General features: G+C 36.3%; 2 protein-coding genes and 1 long non-coding RNA gene across 6 annotated transcripts; 1 reads left to right on the forward strand and 2 right to left on the reverse strand.

Annotated features, from left to right (window-relative positions):
* Positions 1-1,378: 1,378 nt before the first annotated feature.
* LOC306891157 lies at positions 1,379-3,746 on the reverse strand. The gene is made up of 5 exons (XR_013786328.1): positions 3,615-3,746; positions 2,337-2,659; positions 2,118-2,243; positions 1,932-2,007; positions 1,379-1,550 (listed from the first exon to the last, which is right to left on the reverse strand). It is a non-coding gene; the product is annotated as an uncharacterized lncRNA (long non-coding RNA).
* Positions 3,747-10,111: 6,365 nt separating this feature from the next.
* Positions 10,112-12,402, reverse strand: ungb (uracil DNA glycosylase b). Of its 2 annotated transcripts, none has more exons than XM_079451127.1 (7): positions 12,256-12,402; positions 11,894-12,159; positions 11,705-11,800; positions 11,529-11,626; positions 11,083-11,171; positions 10,673-10,851; positions 10,112-10,574 (listed from the first exon to the last, which is right to left on the reverse strand). In XM_079451127.1, exons 2-7 carry the CDS (start codon positions 12,074-12,076, stop codon positions 10,434-10,436), a joined length of 786 nt encoding a protein of 261 aa, XP_079307253.1. In that variant the 5' UTR covers positions 12,077-12,159; positions 12,256-12,402; the 3' UTR covers positions 10,112-10,433. The 2 variants fall into 2 exon arrangements, with proteins under 2 accessions (XP_079307253.1, XP_079307252.1); XM_079451126.1 differs by having other exon boundaries at positions 11,894-12,063; positions 12,256-12,399.
* Positions 12,403-12,928: 526 nt separating this feature from the next.
* svopb (SV2 related protein b) lies at positions 12,929-20,478 on the forward strand. Of its 3 annotated transcripts, XM_079474130.1 has the most exons (16): positions 12,929-13,008; positions 13,415-13,548; positions 15,529-15,614; positions 15,725-15,823; positions 15,973-16,044; positions 16,169-16,293; positions 17,989-18,052; positions 18,257-18,382; positions 18,515-18,643; positions 18,719-18,792; positions 18,892-18,968; positions 19,177-19,281; positions 19,438-19,549; positions 19,667-19,748; positions 19,848-19,937; positions 20,039-20,377. In XM_079474130.1, the coding sequence occupies exons 1-16, from the start codon at positions 12,950-12,952 to the stop codon at positions 20,198-20,200; spliced, it is 1,596 nt and encodes a 531-aa protein (XP_079330256.1). In that variant the 5' UTR covers positions 12,929-12,949; the 3' UTR covers positions 20,201-20,377. The 3 variants fall into 3 exon arrangements, with proteins under 3 accessions (XP_079330256.1, XP_079330257.1, XP_079330258.1); XM_079474131.1 differs by lacking the exons at positions 12,929-13,008; positions 13,415-13,548 and adding an exon at positions 14,774-15,130 and having other exon boundaries at positions 20,039-20,478; XM_079474132.1 differs by lacking the exons at positions 12,929-13,008; positions 13,415-13,548 and adding an exon at positions 14,819-15,020 and having other exon boundaries at positions 20,039-20,434.
* The last annotated feature ends 137 nt before the right edge of the window (positions 20,479-20,615 follow it).

Consider the following 20,615-nt stretch of genomic DNA (forward strand, 5'->3'; position numbering starts at 1 on the left):
AATGGACTTAACAGTTTTGTTTTATTTTGCCTGACCACCACAATGCAAAGCCAACGTGTTTATTATGCACAAGACCGTGGCGGTCTGCAAGAATGATAACTTGAAACGGCATTTCGGGGCATTGCGCAGAAATTTCAAATGCAGTTATCCGGAACATTCTGAAAGCCTGTAACCGCAGCATTCTTACGTGTGGCTTGGAACCTGGCAAAGGCCAAAAAAACCGTTCAATGACGCCGAATTAATTAAAACCTGTGCAACTGACATGGTGGATAAACTTCTAAATCACGACGCGAAAATAAAGAAAATGGTAACGGAGCAGGTTCCATTATCTGATTGCACAGCAACAAGAAGAGTGGAGCCATTGGCGGGTGAGTGCCTGTCTAATCTGTTATAAAACATAAAGAAAGCAGAAGCCATATCACTCGCAATTGACTCGTCTCGCGAACTTAACCGACATTGCACAGCGGTGTTTGTCCGATTTTTTTATGGGAAGGATTTCCGTGAAGAGCTGCTTTGTTTGCTGCCGATGCATGGCCGCACAACCGGTGAAATACTTTTTAACGAACTAACGGAGTTCTTTAAAAAGGCCTGATAAGCACTAGCTTCATAAATCGGTGTTGAAAAATGAAAGAGACGATGGATGCAGTCACGAGGCTGGTAAACTTTATTCGCGAGAGCTCGAGTCTGCCACATCGTCGTTTCCGAGCTCGTCGTGTGCTGAAAAAAGTTTGTGAATATATTGTTACTGTTTGATCAAAACTGAGGAAATAGAACTAATAAAAAACATATTTATATTGTGATGATTTTTTTAAAACAAATAAACAACTGTAAAATAAATAAATAATAATAATAATGACAATAATATTAATAATAGCAGAACAAACATTGTAGTTACACTGTAAAAAATTCTGCCGTAATTTGACGGTAAAATACTGGCAGCAGGGTTTCCAGCTGCGGACCGTTATTTTACGGTTTCACTCATTTACGGCTTTCTGTAAATTAACGGTAAAATCCTGGCAGCAGGGTTTCCAGCTGCGAACCGTAATTTTACGGTTTCACTCATTTACGGCTTTCTGTAAATTAACGGTAAAATCCTGGCAGCAGGGTTTCCAGCTGCGAACCGTAATTTTACGGTTTCACTCATTTACGGCTTTCTGTAAATTAACGGTAAAGTACTGGCAATATGGTTTCCAGCTGCGTACCATCATTTTACAGTTTTATTAAATAGCATATTTTCAGTAAAATACTAGCAGCAGAGTTTCTGAATGAATGCTTTTTATTTAAATAAATTAAACAACAGACTGGCAAAGATGAGAAGAGGAACCATAAAATTACCAAACAGATATGTTGTGCATAAAGAACCCAGTCTATAGACATATTTAAACAGATAAAAATTTATTATTATTTCTCCATAAACAGATACTGTGCAAAAAGAACAGTCTATAGACATATTATCTAAACTTCTTAAACAATAGAAAACATTGTATTATTAAACCTTGAATGGGCAAAGAACTTTCCACCATCTGTGACCAACTTCACATGCTGGTAGTCTGAAAGATAGGAAAAAAAACTTTAAGCAGAGTATCTATAGAAGGTATCTCTAACCCTACTCTTGGAAAGCTACAGTCTCGCCACGGTGTTTAAAATGAATGAAATGTGCACTGTGTGTCGATGGTCACGTCAAACAAGTTGCCCCAAAAATAACGCAGACTTGTTGCATGATGATGCTCTGCTCGTGTAACTTGTGAATTTTCGTGTAACAGCCACGACTATGCTGATCCATGAGAAAGACAATGGAGCTCAAAATTATAAAAACGCGGTGTGTTCAGCAACACAGAGTACATTACTTAATAAAACGGCCTGCTTTTATAACAGAATGCAATTCAGTAGAGAGGCAACCTTTGGATTAACTGATGAATATTTTTACTCACCACCTTGCCGGTCTTCTTGGAGACCTTTCCTCTGCAGGTATTGGAGACTCGTTCTGGTTTAATTCCAATTAAGCGTCTAGGTTCAACAAATTTTCACAGAATACAATAACCATTTGTTAATCATTCTGATTGAAGAATTTATATACACTAAACAGTGAAAGGATGGAAAACTCTTAGAGGTCGTACCTTTGAAGAAATTCTTAAGTGCAACAAGCCTCCTCCTGATACTGCAGATGGAAGATGTACACTCAAATATAATACGGCCCTCTAGACTAAGCATCCATCTTACAACATTTGCCTGCCCTCCAATGTCTAAAATGAAAAAAAAAAACATTTACATTATAATTTCAATGAACTGCCTTTGAGATTGCTTCATTTGAACAACCGGTTACCGGTGACACTAACCGAGCATAATCAGACGAGGACTGGCAGGTAGAATGAGTGTCTTCTCAACATCAGATGAAGATGCAGTAATCTGTAGAGAAAACACAATACATGGAAAAACATCAAAAAATTACTTCAATACAGAAATTTTAATAAATTACTAGTGGAAAGAAAATGCATAAAACAAGTCCATCTTCATGTTCCTGAAAACGGGACCGCTGAAGATTGATAAGCAGGTGGGCCATCTCTGTGTTATCCGTCTGGGACAGAACAGTCTTCATTCCTCCCGTCTCTAATGTGTGATTTAAGGTGCTTATAAAAGGTCCTTCAGAGTTTACACCTGACTTGACACAAAAAAAACATTAGATGTTAATTCAAATAAGGTCACTGACACAGATCGGATAACAGTGAGTTACTTATTGCAAACAGGCACAATTAAACCTGACATGAGAAACATGCATATGTCTCAGAAATGCAGGTGTAGTACTACATATGTGTCCACAAAGCTTGCAAAAAAACATTGCTTATCTTTAACACCACGAAACAGCACAAGTCTGAATTTCATTCATTTATATCTGGAGGGATTTAACGTTACCTCAGGTAATAGTCACTTTACGGCAATTTACCAAGTCTTCTGGTCTAGCTAACGTACAAAAGCATACCACACATGTAATATATTGCGCTAACACACACAAAACTGTATTTTTTACTTTATTTGAAGTTATTAAGTAAATTATTATGTTATATATCGACGTTGTACTGCATGCGCTTATCGCCAATTTAACGAAGCAAACCACCAGTCTACTGTACCGTATTTGCAACAGAACGTGTGTGTGGAGACACAAAACTCATTTAATAATCAAACTTGAATCCCATGAATTTCTTCAGACGAGACTTGAAATGAAATGTATGCAGCTACGAAAACCGCGAAGTGTCACACTGACTAGAATTCATTCAGCAGGTCCACCACTGACTCTTGTGCTGCGGAGTAAGAACCCGAGCGGCGGGGGAGGGGAGAGCAACTAGACTGGTTTAGTTCCCATGACCTTGTAAATAGCTTCAATTTGAGATTGAATCTGTAACGTTTCTACTACAACTTTTAGTCAAGGAGTGTCGTTGAATTATCTAACAGTTTCCCCCTTCCGCACCGCTTCTGATGCTCGTCAGTGGTGGCCATTTGAGAACTCTCTGGTTTGTGTGTCAGTCTAGGTAATTCGCGCCACGCAGCTCAGTCAAAATATATAAGTTTCGAAGCGCAATATAATAAAATAATAGATAAATACAAATAAAAACACTTACCTTGACAGTGTCTTGGAAGATATGGCCGTCTCCTGGCGTACTCGTGTTCTCGTTGACTTGTAAAAACGTCATCCGTAAATTAGCTAACGTTAGTTGCGCAAGTAACGTTACTGTTGTCATCGAGCCAAGAGCTTCAAAATATGACTGTTTTGTGTAACAAAATGTAGTTTTGAGAGTTGTTTAGACGAGAATGTATGTGTATAAAGTTCAGATCTGCTGTCGTTTAATAAAGATAGCGTCTATTAAAAAATTTGCTCCAACTGTTTCGGACAAGTGAGTCGATTTCACTTATGCACCCCGCCCAACGCAGCCTCACCTCGGCAAGTCTTTCTGAAAATCACCGCTGGCTGTGATGTCTCTGTTAAAGGGTGTATTTTTTATGAATACATTCTGAGTTATCATACCCGTTAGCCTTTCTCTTCCAAACTTTATTTCTATATCATCGACTGTATTTGTCTGAGGATCATCGATACTTTAAGGTTGAGTAAAACATGGGGTCATTTTGTTTCACCCCTGAAAAAACCCTTTAAATAGGGGATTTAATTATGTTATCCCTTTAATTATTTGTCCATGGGGAAATTGTTTTAACTGAGGGCAAAGTTAAATTGTACAACTTGTATATTTCTTACTGTGCAAACTTATTTTACTTTGTAATAAAGGATTGTGTAAATTATCACAGTAATGTTTTGAATTACTCTGTTTAAATGTAAATCCAGACTAAATAAAGATTAACTCTGATTGCCTTTGTTTGCTATACAGCTCTTTGCGGTTAAATTCCGTAAACAGATTTACGGTTGAATGTTCTAATTTTACTAGCGAGTAATTAATTTACAGATCAATGGCTGTAAATTAACATTATTAAACCGTTTTTTAAAAGAACAGTATTTTGCCGTTAAAATTGGCCGTATTTTTACGGTAATATTTTACAGTGTATCAAATTATAGTCGGTGGCCCTTGACTTGCTATTGTTAGTAGAATTTGGCCCTTGGTGAAAACTAATTGAGGAACCCTGGTATACATCAAAAAGGACTTTCATCAATCAACATTTAACATGGTTGGGTCCACCCTTATCTTCGACAACCAGGAAGGATGTCAGTTTTGTGTGTTGATAAACTTCTATTTTTACACCCAAAACCTAAGCTTAATATACAAGTGTGAACTGAAGGATGGTCTGAATTGAAGTACATACTTCATATAGAGTATATATATATATACAAATAAATATTATCAATAAATATAGAAAATGACCATCTAATGAAGTCATTAGATACCATGCCTCCATATAATTGTATTACTCTATAATAAGTTGAAATATAAATTCAGATTTTGTAGATGGTCCATAATAATGATTTTTGTTCTACCAATGCATACACCATTTTTATACAGTCTGGGAGGCAAAAGTAAATTGTGGGAAAATGTGGTCATTACAACTTTAATCGAAAATGTAATCTAATTTCACATTTTCTGTCTAAAATTATACTTTTAGCATGTATAACTTTAAATGAAAAGTCATAAAAAATTTAATTTCTTACACCATGTCTACACCGGACGCATTCGGCATCACATGACAGAAGACATTAAAACGCATTGGAACCCATTATAATTTCAAATTTTGTCCAAACTGGATGTAGCGCGATGCCACAATCCCAATAAGAACAAGCAGGTTGTCATGTCGTCCAGTGTTGACACGGTGTTACTATATAATACGGGCATTGAAACATGTGCTTTTTTGAAAGAAGTTTACATGGTCAATGTTACCAGTTTGCTTAATAACATAAAAATTGTGCATTTTCTGTTATTTAAATCTTTCTGTACAAAAATAAAAATAAACCAAGTAGTCCAAGTTATTGCATGCTGTCTGATATTTCGAACCCACTGTACATGAGAAAGATTACAGTAATACATATAAAGCAACAGCTCTTACCTTAAAGCGCAGTGATTGTTTCCCTGTCTACTGCTATGAGCACCCTGTGTGATTTTGTTCAGTTTTGTAAAGAACATTTGTGATTATTTCAAGTACAACAGGAAACAATGTCATATCACACTCACCACTTCCACCATAGGAAGTCATTAATAAAAGGTTTGCTAAGGAAACAGGGGGTCTGTATGTATGTGTGTTACAAGAAACATCTGCCTGAAACAGAAATCATTACAGATTTATTGTCTTGCATCCTGAGCTCAGCAAAGTGATGGCTGGTCATATCTTTTGGTTCCCTTAAACCAAATCTATTTGTATCCTAGATTAGATGGTTCCTTTGTGTTCCTGCAATGGGATGGAATTTGGGCCAAGGTCACGGACATTCAAAAACTAAATGTTCTGGTGTGATGTTTCTGATGCTGCTTACTTCTAGATGGGTGTGATGGTTTAAAGAGAGTGTCTGACCATCACACACACACATATAATGTTTGAAATCTCAAGATAAAGCTAGTCTAAGATGTTACATATGCAACAAGAATTAAAACAAAACGTTAAGTTCAACAAGTGGTAAGTTGAGAATTCAATGACTACATTATAAAATTGCACTGATATGACAGTCAAGTGTGTACAACAAGAAAAAGAGCAGGTATTGGTAAAGCTATGACACTTTAGACCTTTCAATCAGCTGGCGAAGAGCATTCAAAGAAGTGCCAAGAGGAAATGGAAAGTCTCTGGTACTCTGTCACTTTAATTTATTTCGCTTTTGACGACAAGCTAACTAGGTTACACCATCTATATATTTTATTCCTATGAGTAGGTACCGATGTGTCTACTGATTTTTTCATCCCATAATCATACTGATCTGAACGAAAGAAACAAAAGGTTAATTTCCATTAGAGTTAATTTTCCTCTTTGATGTTAGTGTTACCAGATACAGCCTGCTGCATTTCAGAATGACACATCTAGACATTAAAGCAGAAGGAAAGTCTATCTGTCTAACTGACCATCATCTGAGAGGCTAGTCTATTGTCCCAAAATTCCAATAAGTCACAGGATCCCAGTGCTCAGCTCACACTATGGCTTGGGACTTCAGAAAGAAACAGTCAGTGACCCACATTCTACCACAACCCCATCTACACAAAATGTGCATTTTTAGCACTTATTATTTATGTAAAAACATTTTGGTTTGTTGTTATTTTTGTACATTAAGAAATTGGTCAAATATGTAATATTGTTTTGAACATTCACTCTGGTTTTCTCACTTATTAATACATTTGCACCAAGATGCTATTTTTTCTTTTATTTAAAATATGCATTTATTTTACTATTATTTCTAAGTATTAATGTTTTCAGCATTATATATAAATCAATTCATTTATAAACATGACAAGTAGTATCCATTTAAGCATTTTAAGTATTAATACGTATCAAGTCAAATCGCATCACAAATATTAGCAATTAATCAAATTAATTCATTTTTACATAAAGCAGAAAAAGGGGAGAGATACATTATAAATACTGTAGAAAATGCTTTTTGTTAAATTACAGAACATTAACTGAGCCAATGTAAAAATGTACATGCAACAAGTCACTATATCATTTTGAGTAGGAGAGAATATATTTGTACAGCTATGAGGATGAAACTTTTATTATAGCTTTTTCACACAGTATTCATACTTTTTTACACACTAGTATATAAAACAATCAATTACCTCAGTCAGCTCAACATCCATTTCTTTTGTCGAAAGAGATGAACTTTAACTTATTTGTCCACAGATTAGCAGTGTAATAGGCCTTCAGTGCCCTGTTTGCCCGGCATGATGGGAAACTCAGACAGGCAGAAGACAGATCTACATTGATTTCCCTTTCATTCAATCCTGGTCAATATTCTTCGTTCTTTCTCTCTGTATCATATGTATCTCTTTATGCGATAATTTCAGTTCAAGTTAGGTTGAGCAGCACTATTATGAACTCAGCTCATGGGCTACAAGATGCTGAATGATTCATGCAAGGGCAGCAGGAGAAGATCTCATTCATCGGCTCTCCTTAGTGGCCGCTGCCCCACCATGTGTAACACAAGGCTCTGGAAACTTGAGCTAGTACCCATCTCCCTCCCTCCCAGTTTTCTTCTGCACAAAATTACAATGTTGGAGTCCGGTTACTGATCTTTGATTAGGTGGATCCATTTTCTGCTAATTACAACCCGCTCGCCAACACGTGGCATGTAGTCCATTCGGTGTAAAAGAGCTTAAATTTTACATGCTAATGAATGCACAATCACTTAGACTGCTGTGACAGTCGGTCACGGTGCAGATGGAACCCGAGTCAGTCGATATTTAGCTCATGAGTGTAATAGTGTGTAAGTAGCCTTCCTCATGTAGTATGGGCGACGACTGACGCATTTAAGTCTCAACCTACTTACTTTGGTCATATTTACATGAGTATTAGTATATGTTGAGCAATATCATCATTAGGAAATCATGTGATATGTGGAAAGGTTATTTTCCCAATGAATGATACGTGATTTATGCGTCGGTGACACTGAGTATAATGTATCAACTTACAAAACGCTGTGTCATCCTAAACTTTGCCTTTTTGTGTGAATTTCAAATAAACAGGATTTCCCGTTAAACATTTCAAGTAGTCTTGCAAGAACAGGTCTGAGTCTGCCTTTATCATTGTGAACTTCTCCACCCACATCATCATCCGTCTGGCATGACCCCATCACAACACGCTTCTGCGTTAAAGCTACAGTTCACCCAAATCTGAAATGTTTTAATCATTTCTTCACCCTCATGTCATTCCAAACCGGAATGATTTTGTTTCTTCTGCAGAAAACAACAAATATATTTGAAGAATGTTGGTCATGAAACAATACTGGCTCCAATTAACTTCCATGGTGTAGACACAAAACCAACTTTCTCAAAATATCTTCTTTTGTGTTCCACAGACCAAAGAGTCATATACAGAACATGGGGGTGAATAAATAATGACAGACTTTTATTTTGGGGTGAACTAGCCCTGAGCCAATCAGATGCATTATGCATGCAATCAACACATATTCTTAACTCAAAGCTTTATCCACTGACCTTACTAGTAGACAGCATAAAATTGATTCTAAGGTATAGACAGTCTTTGGCTGATTACTTAATCAGATGTTATTCTATTAGATTATTGTGGCAATAAGTACAAAACTGTTCAGTAGATGCAGTGAACTATAAATTGTTATTGATTTGACATTCTGTCACCATTAAGTTGGTATAAATGTACTGACAAAAAATGGAATCGCTACACAAAAATGAACCCCTTACATGACATTAGGGTTTAATAATATATATGACATCAAAGTAAAGCTCAAGAGCTCAGAAATTCCACAGCACATATTGCCATGTTAATATTCATAACCATAATTAGTGTCCGTTCATCCACCTTTGTCCTAATTTTTAACTTGGGAGTTCCAGAAGACATACAGTAATGGGGAAACAGTTGCTGTCTTGCAATACAAGAACCTTCAAATTAAATGGAATAGTTGTCAAAGATTCTATGTTTCTGAGACTGTAAAATACAGCAATGATGTTTAAGGTCCTATAATGTTAAATCATTTCCTTCAATTCGAATGAGCTCAAATTTGACTTTAAACTCAAAAAGCATAAAATAGGTTAAGGTCAACAGTCCAGTGTCATGAAATATGCTCCAGCCTAGTGCAAAAGCATTTCAATGAGCAATCGAGAAATCTTACCTTAGTGTGCATGGGGTACATGTTGGATAAAAAGAAAAGCAAATCACGTCCGATTATGTTTCTTTAGGAGTCCCGTGAGAGAACGGGGCAGTGCCAGTGGTGCAGAGGGATGTTTGAACAGTGCCCAGCAGTGGTCCGAGAAGAGTTGAAGTGGGACACTGCTTATTATGGCTGCATCACCTGGATATACGGACATACCACTATGAAACACGCTCTGCGTGGGTTGTCATAGTGTCCTATTTTTTTGTTTGAAACTGCCCTCATTCCCGAATGCTCAAGGCAGACAGTCTAAATATATACCGTGTAATTTTGTGTAGAGACTGAATCAAATAGCAAAATGAAAAATGGTATGGCTTAGTCAATTAAAATAGAGGAATTCTGGAAGGTTGGATCTGCCCAACTCTACATCAGAATGACCCGTTTTTCATCATTACTTAAAATGAATTCTATACATTTTATTATTTGGTCTGGATTGTTTGCACAGTACACAAAACTTTAATACTTTTTAGATTTAAAATGTGTTCATTTTAGTTCAGTATGACTTTAAAAGGACTTATAATATAATGATAATAATAATATTTGTTATTATTAAATGTTATATTTATTATCAGTTGCATCTAAAACAATAGTTTGTGTTTACATACTATATGGTTGTACAATGTGTATATTAATTTTGTATTTGTGGAAACATATATACTTACGTATATATTTAGGAGATATTTACATACATACATATATATTTATTATTTAAATTATGTACAAATGTTTATTTTTTATATTTTCTACTTTTATGTGTATGTTTTTATAAATATAACTACGCACAGTAAATAGACATGTATTACGTAAACGTAAACTTTAATTATGGATGAGCTGTCATAAAACACATTTTTATAACTCAACACACTGAAATTTATATTTTTATTTTACAGCATTTTCTGTTTATTATTTATAATTTATAAATGCAGTACAATGTCAAAATACATGCACAAATAGACTGCAAATTTACAAGTTGGGTATAAAATAACATAAAAAACATGTAATTTTGTGTCATGTTCTTTCTGGCACCCAAGCTGCAGGAATATAACCTGTTTTTACTGGTATTTAGTAGAGAGTACAAAATATTGAGCATTGCATTGACAAGGCTTATAAAAATGATTTTCTATCAATAGGCAGTCCAATCAACTGGATTTTTTCCAGATTTTTTTAGTAACAAATTTGTTTTAGAAAAGTGTCTGCATCCAAAGAAGCCCAAATGTGCCGAGTACGGTGATGGATGTGAAGTTTCAAGGACGTGATGACGTTTCTGAAAAAAGCCAGTCACATTTACCGAAAATTACTGTATCAAACTCATAATTATTCCTGACCAAATACAGTACAGTTTAATTTCATAAATCAACTTACTCTGTCAATCACTCTTCCTTTTTTCTGAGCATATGAGCCCCACAGCAGAAAGACCAGGCTGTCGAGACTGCTGCTGAGCCACTTGACTACAGCATCTGTGAAGAGTTCCCAGCCTTGACCCTCGTGGGACGTTGGCTGATGAGACCTCACTGTCAACACAGAATTCAGTAGCAGAACACCTGATGTTGGAAAGAAAATCCAAGCATGAGTGACATTAAACACACACAAAATAAACACAAAACTAGATACAGTAAATATTTTTGTGCAGGAATTTCCTGGAAACTGAACATATGACACTGTTGCCCTGGCAGTGCCCTGCTCAACCAGATGTGCTGCTCGACACCATAATGGCTATTTTCTGTTTATCTAACACCTTGGTGCACATTACACCTGATCTGTTGGTTACTGACCCTGTTTCGCCCATTCTGTGAGGTCTCCATGACCCAGGCGCCGAAAGCCTACAATATCTTCTGTCAGCTCCTTAAACATGTTTTCCAAACTGAAATCGGTGAGCAAAAAAAGTCAACAAACATAAGAGCTTATGTTATCATTATCTAGAAGTGTAAGAGAGGATAAATTACCTATATAACCATATATGATAAATACAACGTCCATTGACATATGTTATGAATGGTGATTTTTCTATTATTAAACCTGCCGAAAGTTTTCTATGATGGTTAGGTTTAGGGGTCAGGTAATGGGATAGACTATACCGTTTAGCATAGTATAAAAGTCATTACATCTATGGAGAGTCCTTGTGAACCAAGTGTGTGTATTAAAAATCAAACCTATTCTGAAAATACTAAACAACGTCTAATGAACAGGTACAGATATTACTGAATGTTAGAATTCCTACCTAGGAGGAGGGGGTTTAGGTTTCAGCACACTAAATGCTAAACCATGGGCCTGACCTGGGTGGTGATAGGGGTCTTGCCCAAGAATAACCACTTTTACCTGTAAACACACATAATGAACCAACTTGTATTGTAGTAATGGATCACTTGACCTTTTCTACTGTATTAAGGAACATACATCTTCAATTGCACACAAAGTTGTCCACATAAACACATGCTCAGGGCTGGGATAGACCGTAAAGCATTTCCTCTCCATTGTAACAAATGACATGAGCTGAAAAACAAAACAGGAACAGGTTTAGCATCATTAGCATTTTAACTTCAGTTCTTCTTTTTGTAATGCCTCATCATACCAAGCATCATTTACCTTTGTGAAGTAAGGTTTAGTAAATTCTGTCCCAATTTCTCTCCGCCAGCTTTCACCGACAGGTACAGGAACATTTCGGATTGCCAGCCTCTCCAGAGCGGCGCGCCTATTCTGCTCTATCTGTTGTATTTGCTCCACGCTGAGCTGCATGTTCTCCTCACTAACATGATCTTTGCATGACATTTTATTATTAAATAGGAATAAATAATTTGAAAAGCATGCAGTATAGTTATTAGAATGCTCTTCAAAATGGGATTAGAAGGACCCTGGAAATGTAAGAAGGTTAAATATATTGACATTTTGTCAAGACATTTTGTAACCTGATACATAAATTCACAAACTTATTCAAAATTTGAACCTACCTTTTGACATGTTTAATAGTAGGACAAGTTGAAATGTACCGTGCACTGGTGGTTGTCTTTCAGAGAAATCTCACAACTACTGCTGCATCACCGATATGCTGCCATGTCATGCAAATGAAGCTTTGCTTCACCATTCATTGCAAAACTGAAACTGAAACTTAAACTGTGTCTTCTAAACCATGACAGTAACTGTAACTCAAATGAGGCCTGTATCAACATGTCAATTTGGATATGACACAATATTAAATCTTACTCTGAAGGGTTCAAATAGTTTAATTGCATTTTAGACATTAACATCGTCATTTAAAAAAAGACAGACAAACATATTCACAGAAACAAGCTATATTCACCCAGTACGTCTGTGATTTACACAAATCTATTTATATTCTTTTTATTCTTCAAATCACATGCTTAATTTGTGAGAAGCAATCTATTTTAAACAATAAACTGAATTTTAGTAAAGACGTGTATAACATCACGTTACCCTGGGGTTTACTCTTTCTATAAGTGACTTACAGTATGATGTCTTGAGAGTTGGACCCTGGAGGATTATGTCACTGCATAGCGCCAAGCCCACTCCTCCAGTTAAATAGCCCTGAGGTTGTTTTGATGTAATTAGAGTTGCGCACAGGTCTAACCTGTTCTATAACCAAATGTATTGTTGTGGACTTCCATACCAAAATAGCTAAGTAACATGAGTGGATTGAGGAGAACGCAAGTGGGTTACAAGCGGTGGAAAGACACAGATATAAGGTAATATTTCTAGTCATGTTTTGTATTTATTGGTAAGCAATGTTGTACAATTGTATACTGCGTGCTAACAGAGAACTTTTATTCAGCATGATATTTTAACATATCAGAAAAGCTTTGCCTACGATGTTAGGGTTAGCTAAGCTTATAACCCACAAGGCGTAGTTTTAAATACTGACTACATATAATTCATCATTATTGTTTTAAAAAGTCCATAAAATGCTTTGGCTTGTAACTATTCGTCATTTTGTGTTACACTGTCGAACAGTATTTCAGACTCAGTTTTGTAAACATTAGATTTATAACTGTACAATATCAGCTGCTTCTAAATTCAGTCTGGTATGAGAATGGTTGGCCAACTATAAACGCTAACGCATCAAATTAACTTGTTTTGGCGTGTTGTGTTTAGTTTTGTGACATTTCAGACAGATGACAAAAGCACTGTCCAGGATGAGAAGCCAGGTGAAAATGAGTCCAATGATCCAGGAGTTTGCAATAATCTGGAGCAGGTTGACCTGGGGGATAAAAACATCAGAATCTCAGGTTAGCTACAGTTTTATTGTTTTAGAGAGCTCTCTTTGTTCCAGAATAATTTTTTTATAAACACTATGATTTTGCCAGCAGCTAGTGTGGTTAAATGTTTTCCAAGGTAGCAAATCAAAGTCAAAATTCCTCATTTCTCAACAAAAAAACGTATAAAGCACATACACTTTTTTCATTTAAATAAAATATGTGACTTTAACATGAAAGAAACCATGTGTTTATGTGTTTGTAGCTCTAATGCTAAAGTTGTTCAGGCATTTTCTTAATTAAAATGAGTGTTTTAGCTGCTCTACCACCAAAATCCACTAGGGGCCAGCAGGGCTTACCAATGCTTGTTTTGATATAACAGCTTTTCTAATAAACAGAAAAAATGGAAACAGTACAAATGGACAATATTTTGATGCACACTCATTTATGAATCAGTTGTTTTCATGGACTGCGCTCCATTCAGCTTAAACATTCCCAAGAAACTCCAGGACACAGAGGATTAATTTCCGTAAAGTTTACTGAGACTATTGTGAAACTGTAATACAATACAAATTGAATACGAATATATATTAATATTAAATACAAATACAAAGTAACAGAAAGAACAACGCGGATCATCTACACAGCGGTAATAAACATAAAGCTAACTTAGCTGTCTCAAGATAGTTACAAAAGATGAAAATAGGCACTGTTAAATATTCCACGATAGGAAATACTCACAGATGTTGCTTTAGCAAAAAAGGATAGGAAAAGCGACATGACAGTTGTCATTTATGAATTAATTACTCTTCCTACATAAATGATTTTGTAAAATGTAATGATATATTCTAGAGACATAGACCTTTCCAATGATATATAATTTGTTATGATAAGAAACAAATTCAACATACCAAATATTGAAGTAATTGTAAGTGTTCCGCTGGTGAAAGCATCAACTAGCAGGACATACATGTTTTGAAGCGCGCTCTTGCCGTACATAATTCATAAGTTATAAAACAGTGGGGAAATATGTATTCTAGAGTCCTACACATTTCCAGCGATATATAGTTTGTCAAGATTAAATAAGAAATGAATTTGCAAAACAAACAGTAAACTCAGATGTTCCGTATACGGAACAGCGGCAGGTTAAATTGCAAGCCCTTCCGCGCTGTATTACATGCGCCGCTTTGGAGACCAATCAGCGTATGAAGTACCGCGATAGCGATTCAAAAGCAGACGGAGCAGCAGTCTGCGCATCTCTCTCGCGGTTCTTTGATGTCATAATCCGATCGTTGTATGCAGCGCTTAATAAAGTCGGAACACACATCAGTTTAGTCGGTCCATCCATTTTCGGTTGCCTTACATCTGTCAATCCCGCTCACTTGAAGCGCCGCAGTTAGCGCAACCTCAAAATCGTCTTACTCCCCCCAAACCGTTTTGTAAATAGTGATTTGAAATGCTACCAAAACGCCATCCGTCAAAGGGGCTGGAGGAGTCATGCCACTGTTAGCATTTGTTTTCACACGTTTGTTTCTGCTAAATTGCGTCTTTGTTTTGGAGGATCATTCCGTGTAGGAGACTTCAAAGAGCCACAAAACTATTTCGGATTTCATGGGTAGGCCTACCACTCGTCTGTATCACTGGTTTGTCTATACAGCCGAAAAACTGTTTGAACTAAATATGCTTTAAATTAATGAATTTAAACGAAATTAATATAAAATTATTATCACGTTAAAATGTTATAATAGGCCACAACCTAAAACAGAGGTAATCTATTGCCTGAACTATTTGATCTGCCTCTAAAGTAAACAGGTAGTACTTGTGACACATGAACATCAGGCTATTAGGTAATTCCTCAGAAAACAATTTCACATTCTTCAGGACTAGCACATGTGCACAAACAGCTCAATCTAATTTTCTTTGTTAAATTGGTCGTTTTTTAGAAGACGTAATGTATTTTAAGCTTTGTAAATTGTATACAGTCTATCTTCATTATTCTTTTGCTACTTTCAGAAACCTTCAGTGTTGAAGATGCAGTTGAGGCTATTGGTTTTGGAACATTCCAATGGAAGCTGTCCCTGCTTACTGGATTTTCATGGGTATAAACACCTTAAATTCATTAAATGTATTTTTTCAATCATTCCAAATGAGTGAAAATACTATCGACAATTAATTAAAACTCTGACGTGTATGTTGTTTCTGTGCTTAGATGGCCGATGCCATGGAAATGATGCTCCTTAGTATTGTAGCTCCTCAGTTGCGCTGTGACTGGAGGCTTCCTAGCTTGAAAGTGGCATTTATAACAGCGGTCAGTATTCATTCCTGTACACTGATCATTTTACTAATCCTTTAGGAAGAGTAAATAGTTAATGCAAGATTTTCTTACATTGGTTTGTTGATAATGCTGTTGGACTAGTATCTTGAAAACCTAATGATGTTTTTCTGGGTTCCTGTTAGGTAGTGTTCGTTGGAATGATGTTCAGCTCCTCCCTTTGGGGCAACATCTCTGACAAATATGGCAGAAAAGTGGTGGGTTTAAATCTAGCAGGTTAACTGATTAAATCAGTATTGTCGATACAGATGTTCACAACTAAAGACTTAAAGCAGTCAGTCAGTCAATGTTATTCTAATGTTGTTCTACATGTGTTGTCAGTGTTTAATACTCTGCATGGTGTGGACACTGTACTTTGGGCTTCTCAGTGCTTTTGCACCTGTTTATGGCTGGATCTTAGTCTTGCGAGGTCTTGTGGGATTTGGCCTGGGAGGAGCCCCTCAGTCGTAAGTTTTTCCATCTCTTCAAGGAATAAACAAAGTGTGATTTGTTGGTTTAGCGTCATACGTGTGCAACATTTATGCAGGATGGGACATGCATAATTGAATGTAGTTCTGGACGTTTCATTGAGAGAGAACGTTCTTAAGCACTCATCAGTACCTCAGACTGAAGTTTGACCAATCAGCTGTGAGCTAAGAAACATATAGGTGACGTAACTGACTCACAGTGCGTGTTAGAATGGCTAGTTATATTTTATACGGTTTAATCAAATAAAAATACTAATATAAAATATATATTACAAATATAAAATCAAATATTGTTTACTATATAGGTAAAATCTGATTTTACAGATTTGCTGGCTTTCCCTTACACTCACATGAAATTCAATTTACTTACTTGTATTCCACTTTTATTGTATCACATGTATTTGCATTGCATTTTTTACATTCTTGTCTGTGGTGCAGAACATCTAGGAACACTTTCAGTTTCACTGTATTAGGAAATTTTTCTTTGTCCTGAACAGTAGTTTTTATTAAGGCTTCAATGAAATGACTGACCCTGGTTAATGGCACAAAGACTAGTCTATTAAAGGTAGAGGCTTATGCATTCTGTTGTAAAAGCAGGCCGTTTTATTAAGTGTAATTCTTATATTTTCTTCCGCTTCTCTGTGTTGCAGAACACAGCTATTTTATAATTCTGAGCTCCGTCTTCTTTCTGCAAACAAAAACTTGTTTTTATCATATCAGACTAAAAGGAGACCAACATGCAACCAGTCCGCGTTATTTTTTGGGCAACTTGTTTGACATGAACCATCAGAACACGGTCCATTTATTGATTTTAAACACGTAAGATGTCAGAGTTTACAATGCAGAAGCGGTGCATGTCATTTGCCTGTAAAATTAGCCGTTTACAGCTTTAACAAATTTGTACATAAGTTCAGAATATATGAGAATGAACTTTATTTGCACGCGACTCCTCTCATGTGTACTCGGAAGGGAAGTGATGAAGCAGATGTAAGGTTAACCTTCTTGCTTCTGCTGCCTGAATGGATGTTTTTTGTCCGCGCGCAGACAATTGCAATATGCGGGAGCTTCAATGAACATTTGTTGTAATATTTCTGTACTCATGCCTTACATAAAAAAGTTGCCCGCAAGGACACGGACCCCTTGTAGTTCCACCGAGGACCCCGCGGATCCTGTTTGCCCTACAGCACTACAGTGAATATGTGTACTATATAGTCTTTTAACTTGCACATTAACGCAATCAGCAGTGTTTCCGAAACACTTCTCTCTTGCGTAGACAGCAGAAACATATCAGTCCATGGCTGAAATTCATGTTTGTGTTCATATTGTGGAAATCGCTTTATCCATTTATAATGCGATTGGTTTAGCCATGCTGACGTCACTCGTTCATGTGCACGCGCGCGCAAACTAATCTTAGCTTCAGGATCAAAGCTTGAGTTGACAAAGAAACTCCATGAGCTGCTTCATGGTACCAACAAAACTCGATCACGTTGGTTTGGTTTTGTCAACCCAAAACTAATCCAACTACCCTGAGTTTGTTCAGCTACATTCATGGTACAGGACCCAGGTGGAGGCCATTGTGTTTATTGTTTACTCCTCCTTTTAAAATGTTTTTATTGTTGATATTATTACATTTTTAGATTAATTTAATGTTTTTATTAATGTCCTCCCCAACAGAGTGACATTATATACAGAATTCCTCCCGGTGAAATACAGAGGGAGCTCCGTAATCCTGTTAGGGGTAATCCTTAGCATATTTTATTTCATTGCCCACATTTTCCAGAATTGAAATGATATACCATATTGAGTTTGCTGATTGATACAGACAATCATAAGTTAAATTTACTTAATAATTATACAGTATTACCTGTCTTTTAATTATTGTGACATATAATACGTCTAGATAATGGTTGATCACATAATTAACCAAAATCATGTTCTGTAGACGTTCTGGGCCCTGGGTGCTGTGTTTGAAGTGCTACTGGCTATGCTGGTCATGCCCACATTAGGCTGGAAGTGGTTGCTTGTTCTGTCCACACTGCCTCTCTTTGTTTTTGCTGCCTTCTGCTGTGTACGTATGGGTGTATCAGTGTTTACGTGCTTTTTATGGACAATTTTAATGTTTTTTCAAATTATGAGACAGATGGCTCATTTACTTAAGAACTTAATTCTAAGTCTGTATGTGAATTCTGTGAACTTGTAGTGGTTACCAGAGAGTGCTAGATTTGATGTGCTGAGAGGCAGAGAGGATAAGGCCCTGAACACTCTGAAGACAATAGCTTCAGCCAATGGCAGGTGTATGCCTAAAGGAAGGCTTATAGCCAACAGACAGGTAAATGTTCAATTTCCAATGATTATTAACAAAATTGTTCTTGTTTTGGGGATAAGATTTGTGCATTTGTTTCAGGATGATCGGGGTAGAATCAGAGATCTCTTTATTCCAGAATACAGCAGGACAACACTTCTCATCTGGTTTATCTGGTGAGTCTTTGCAGATTGTTTTACAATTTTAATTAAATCAAATCCATGTGAAAACTTACAGTAGATATAACCACCTATATATTTGTTTTATGTACACAGGTTTTGCAATGCGTTTTCATACTACGGTCTTGTGTTGCTGACCACTGAGCTATTCCAGGCAGGATCTGTATGTAGTGGTATGTGGTTTTAATTAGTCTATGTCTACAAACATACAAAAAAATATTTTTCTATGGAAAGTAATACCTCTTCACCACATTTAAACTGTACAGTCATTGCTTATTACATTGTTTAAAGAGGTGTTTTGTATAAAGGTAGAGCTCACCCTATGCTAATTCACTTCCATGCGTGAAAATCATGAATGTCTGTTAAAACTTTTGATTCCAGTGACTGACAGCTCTAGCATGGAGCCTCGTTGCAGTTTGGAGTGCAAATATTTAACTTTTCATGATTACAAGGACCTTCTGTGGACCACATTAGCCGAATTCCCAGGTGATGTATAGCTAGACTAATGTGTACGTACTGACACTAAAAATATTTTTGATTGACGTTTTGTTAGTTTAATAACCTTTATGCAAACAATGTTTTATATGCTATAGAATGTATCCAGTGTACTAATACACAACTGTCTGATGTATGTCAGCATAGGTCTCCTGGTGTCGCTCTGGATCATTGATCGGATTGGCCGGAAAAAAAGCATGGCACTTTGCTTTGTAATATTCTCTCTGTGTATTTTGCCACTGTACGCCTGCACACAAAGGTCTGTTCATTACAGTTCAGAGTCAGTTTTACGCACCACTTAATGTAGTCCCAAACACTATTTTAAGGCATTGTAAATGACACAAAACTTGTTTGTCATTTGCTTTATTATTTCCAGGACTGTTCTCACAATCTTCATATTCATAGCTCGAGCCTGTATTTCAGGGGGATGGCAGATTGCATATGTTTATACACCTGAGGTGAGGATTTATTGCACAGCATCATAGTGTACTTCAGACCCCCATCTGTAATATTAATTCATTCATATTCAATAATGCAACTTCTTTTGCCATCCTCAGGTTTTCCCTACAGCAACAAGAGCTATTGGTATTGGTACAAGCAGTGGCATGGCTCGTATAGGAGCTCTCTTCACACCCTTCGTTGCTCAGGTAGAGCATTCCCATGACTGTTCCGAAAAATTCATGTTATACACCTTTCGGAACCAATATTCTAAACCCTGTATCTAACGTTTGTTTCTGTCCCCCTTCAGGTCCTTCTGAAATCATCAGTTTATTTGACACTGTCTGTGTATTTAATATGTTCTTTGTTGGGCGCAGCAGCATGCTGGGTTTTGCCTATAGAGACCAAAGGACAGAGCCTACAGGAATCAGCTCCAACTATGATGGAACAACAGAGAACGGAGAGTCAATAACACCGAAGTGAGGGTGTACAATGTCATGTAATGTTGGTGTCAATTCAAACTATATGGAGAGCCATAATTTTGTATGTAAAGGTAAATAAACAATGTGTGGCAATGGTATGTGTTAAATGTTGTATACACGGAATAAATTATTTTGATGTGTCTATTTAAATATATTATTTAAGCTTATGAAAGAAATCTGTGATTCTTATTTTTTGGAATGTTACGTTTTTTGGGATGCTTTTGTATAAGATGGTAAATGGAACCTATAGCCTAATTAATACTGTGTGTATATATATATATATATGAATATATTTGTTTTATATTTTATTTATATTTATATTATATTTTTTATGCATTTACATTTAGTCATTTAGCAGACGCTTTTATCCAAAGATATACAAATGAGGTAAACAATATTGGAACA

The sequence above is a fragment of the Barbatula barbatula genome, assembly GCF_947034865.1.
Source record: "Barbatula barbatula genome assembly, chromosome: 2".
In the NCBI taxonomy this organism is placed as follows: Eukaryota; Metazoa; Chordata; class Actinopteri; order Cypriniformes; family Nemacheilidae; genus Barbatula; species Barbatula barbatula.

Excerpts from the sequence above, each read along its gene's own strand:
- ungb (XM_079451127.1), bottom strand. The coding sequence starts at position 12,076 with ATGTCATGCAAAGATCATGTTAGTGAGGAGAACATGCAGCTCAGCGTG. Across the intron at positions 11,172-11,528 it reads CCTAAACCCCCTCCTCCTAG|TTTGGAAAACATGTTTAAGG; the intron begins GTAGGAATTCTA and ends CACCGATTTCAG. Across the intron at positions 10,852-11,082 it reads CACAGAATGGGCGAAACAGG|GTGTTCTGCTACTGAATTCT; the intron begins GTCAGTAACCAA and ends TTCCAACATCAG.
- svopb (XM_079474130.1), top strand. The coding sequence starts at position 12,950 with ATGAGTGGATTGAGGAGAACGCAAGTGGGTTACAAGCGGTGGAAAGAC. Across the intron at positions 15,824-15,972 it reads AAGTGGCATTTATAACAGCG|GTAGTGTTCGTTGGAATGAT; the intron begins GTCAGTATTCAT and ends GGTTCCTGTTAG. Across the intron at positions 18,383-18,514 it reads TTTTTGCTGCCTTCTGCTGT|TGGTTACCAGAGAGTGCTAG; the intron begins GTACGTATGGGT and ends GTGAACTTGTAG.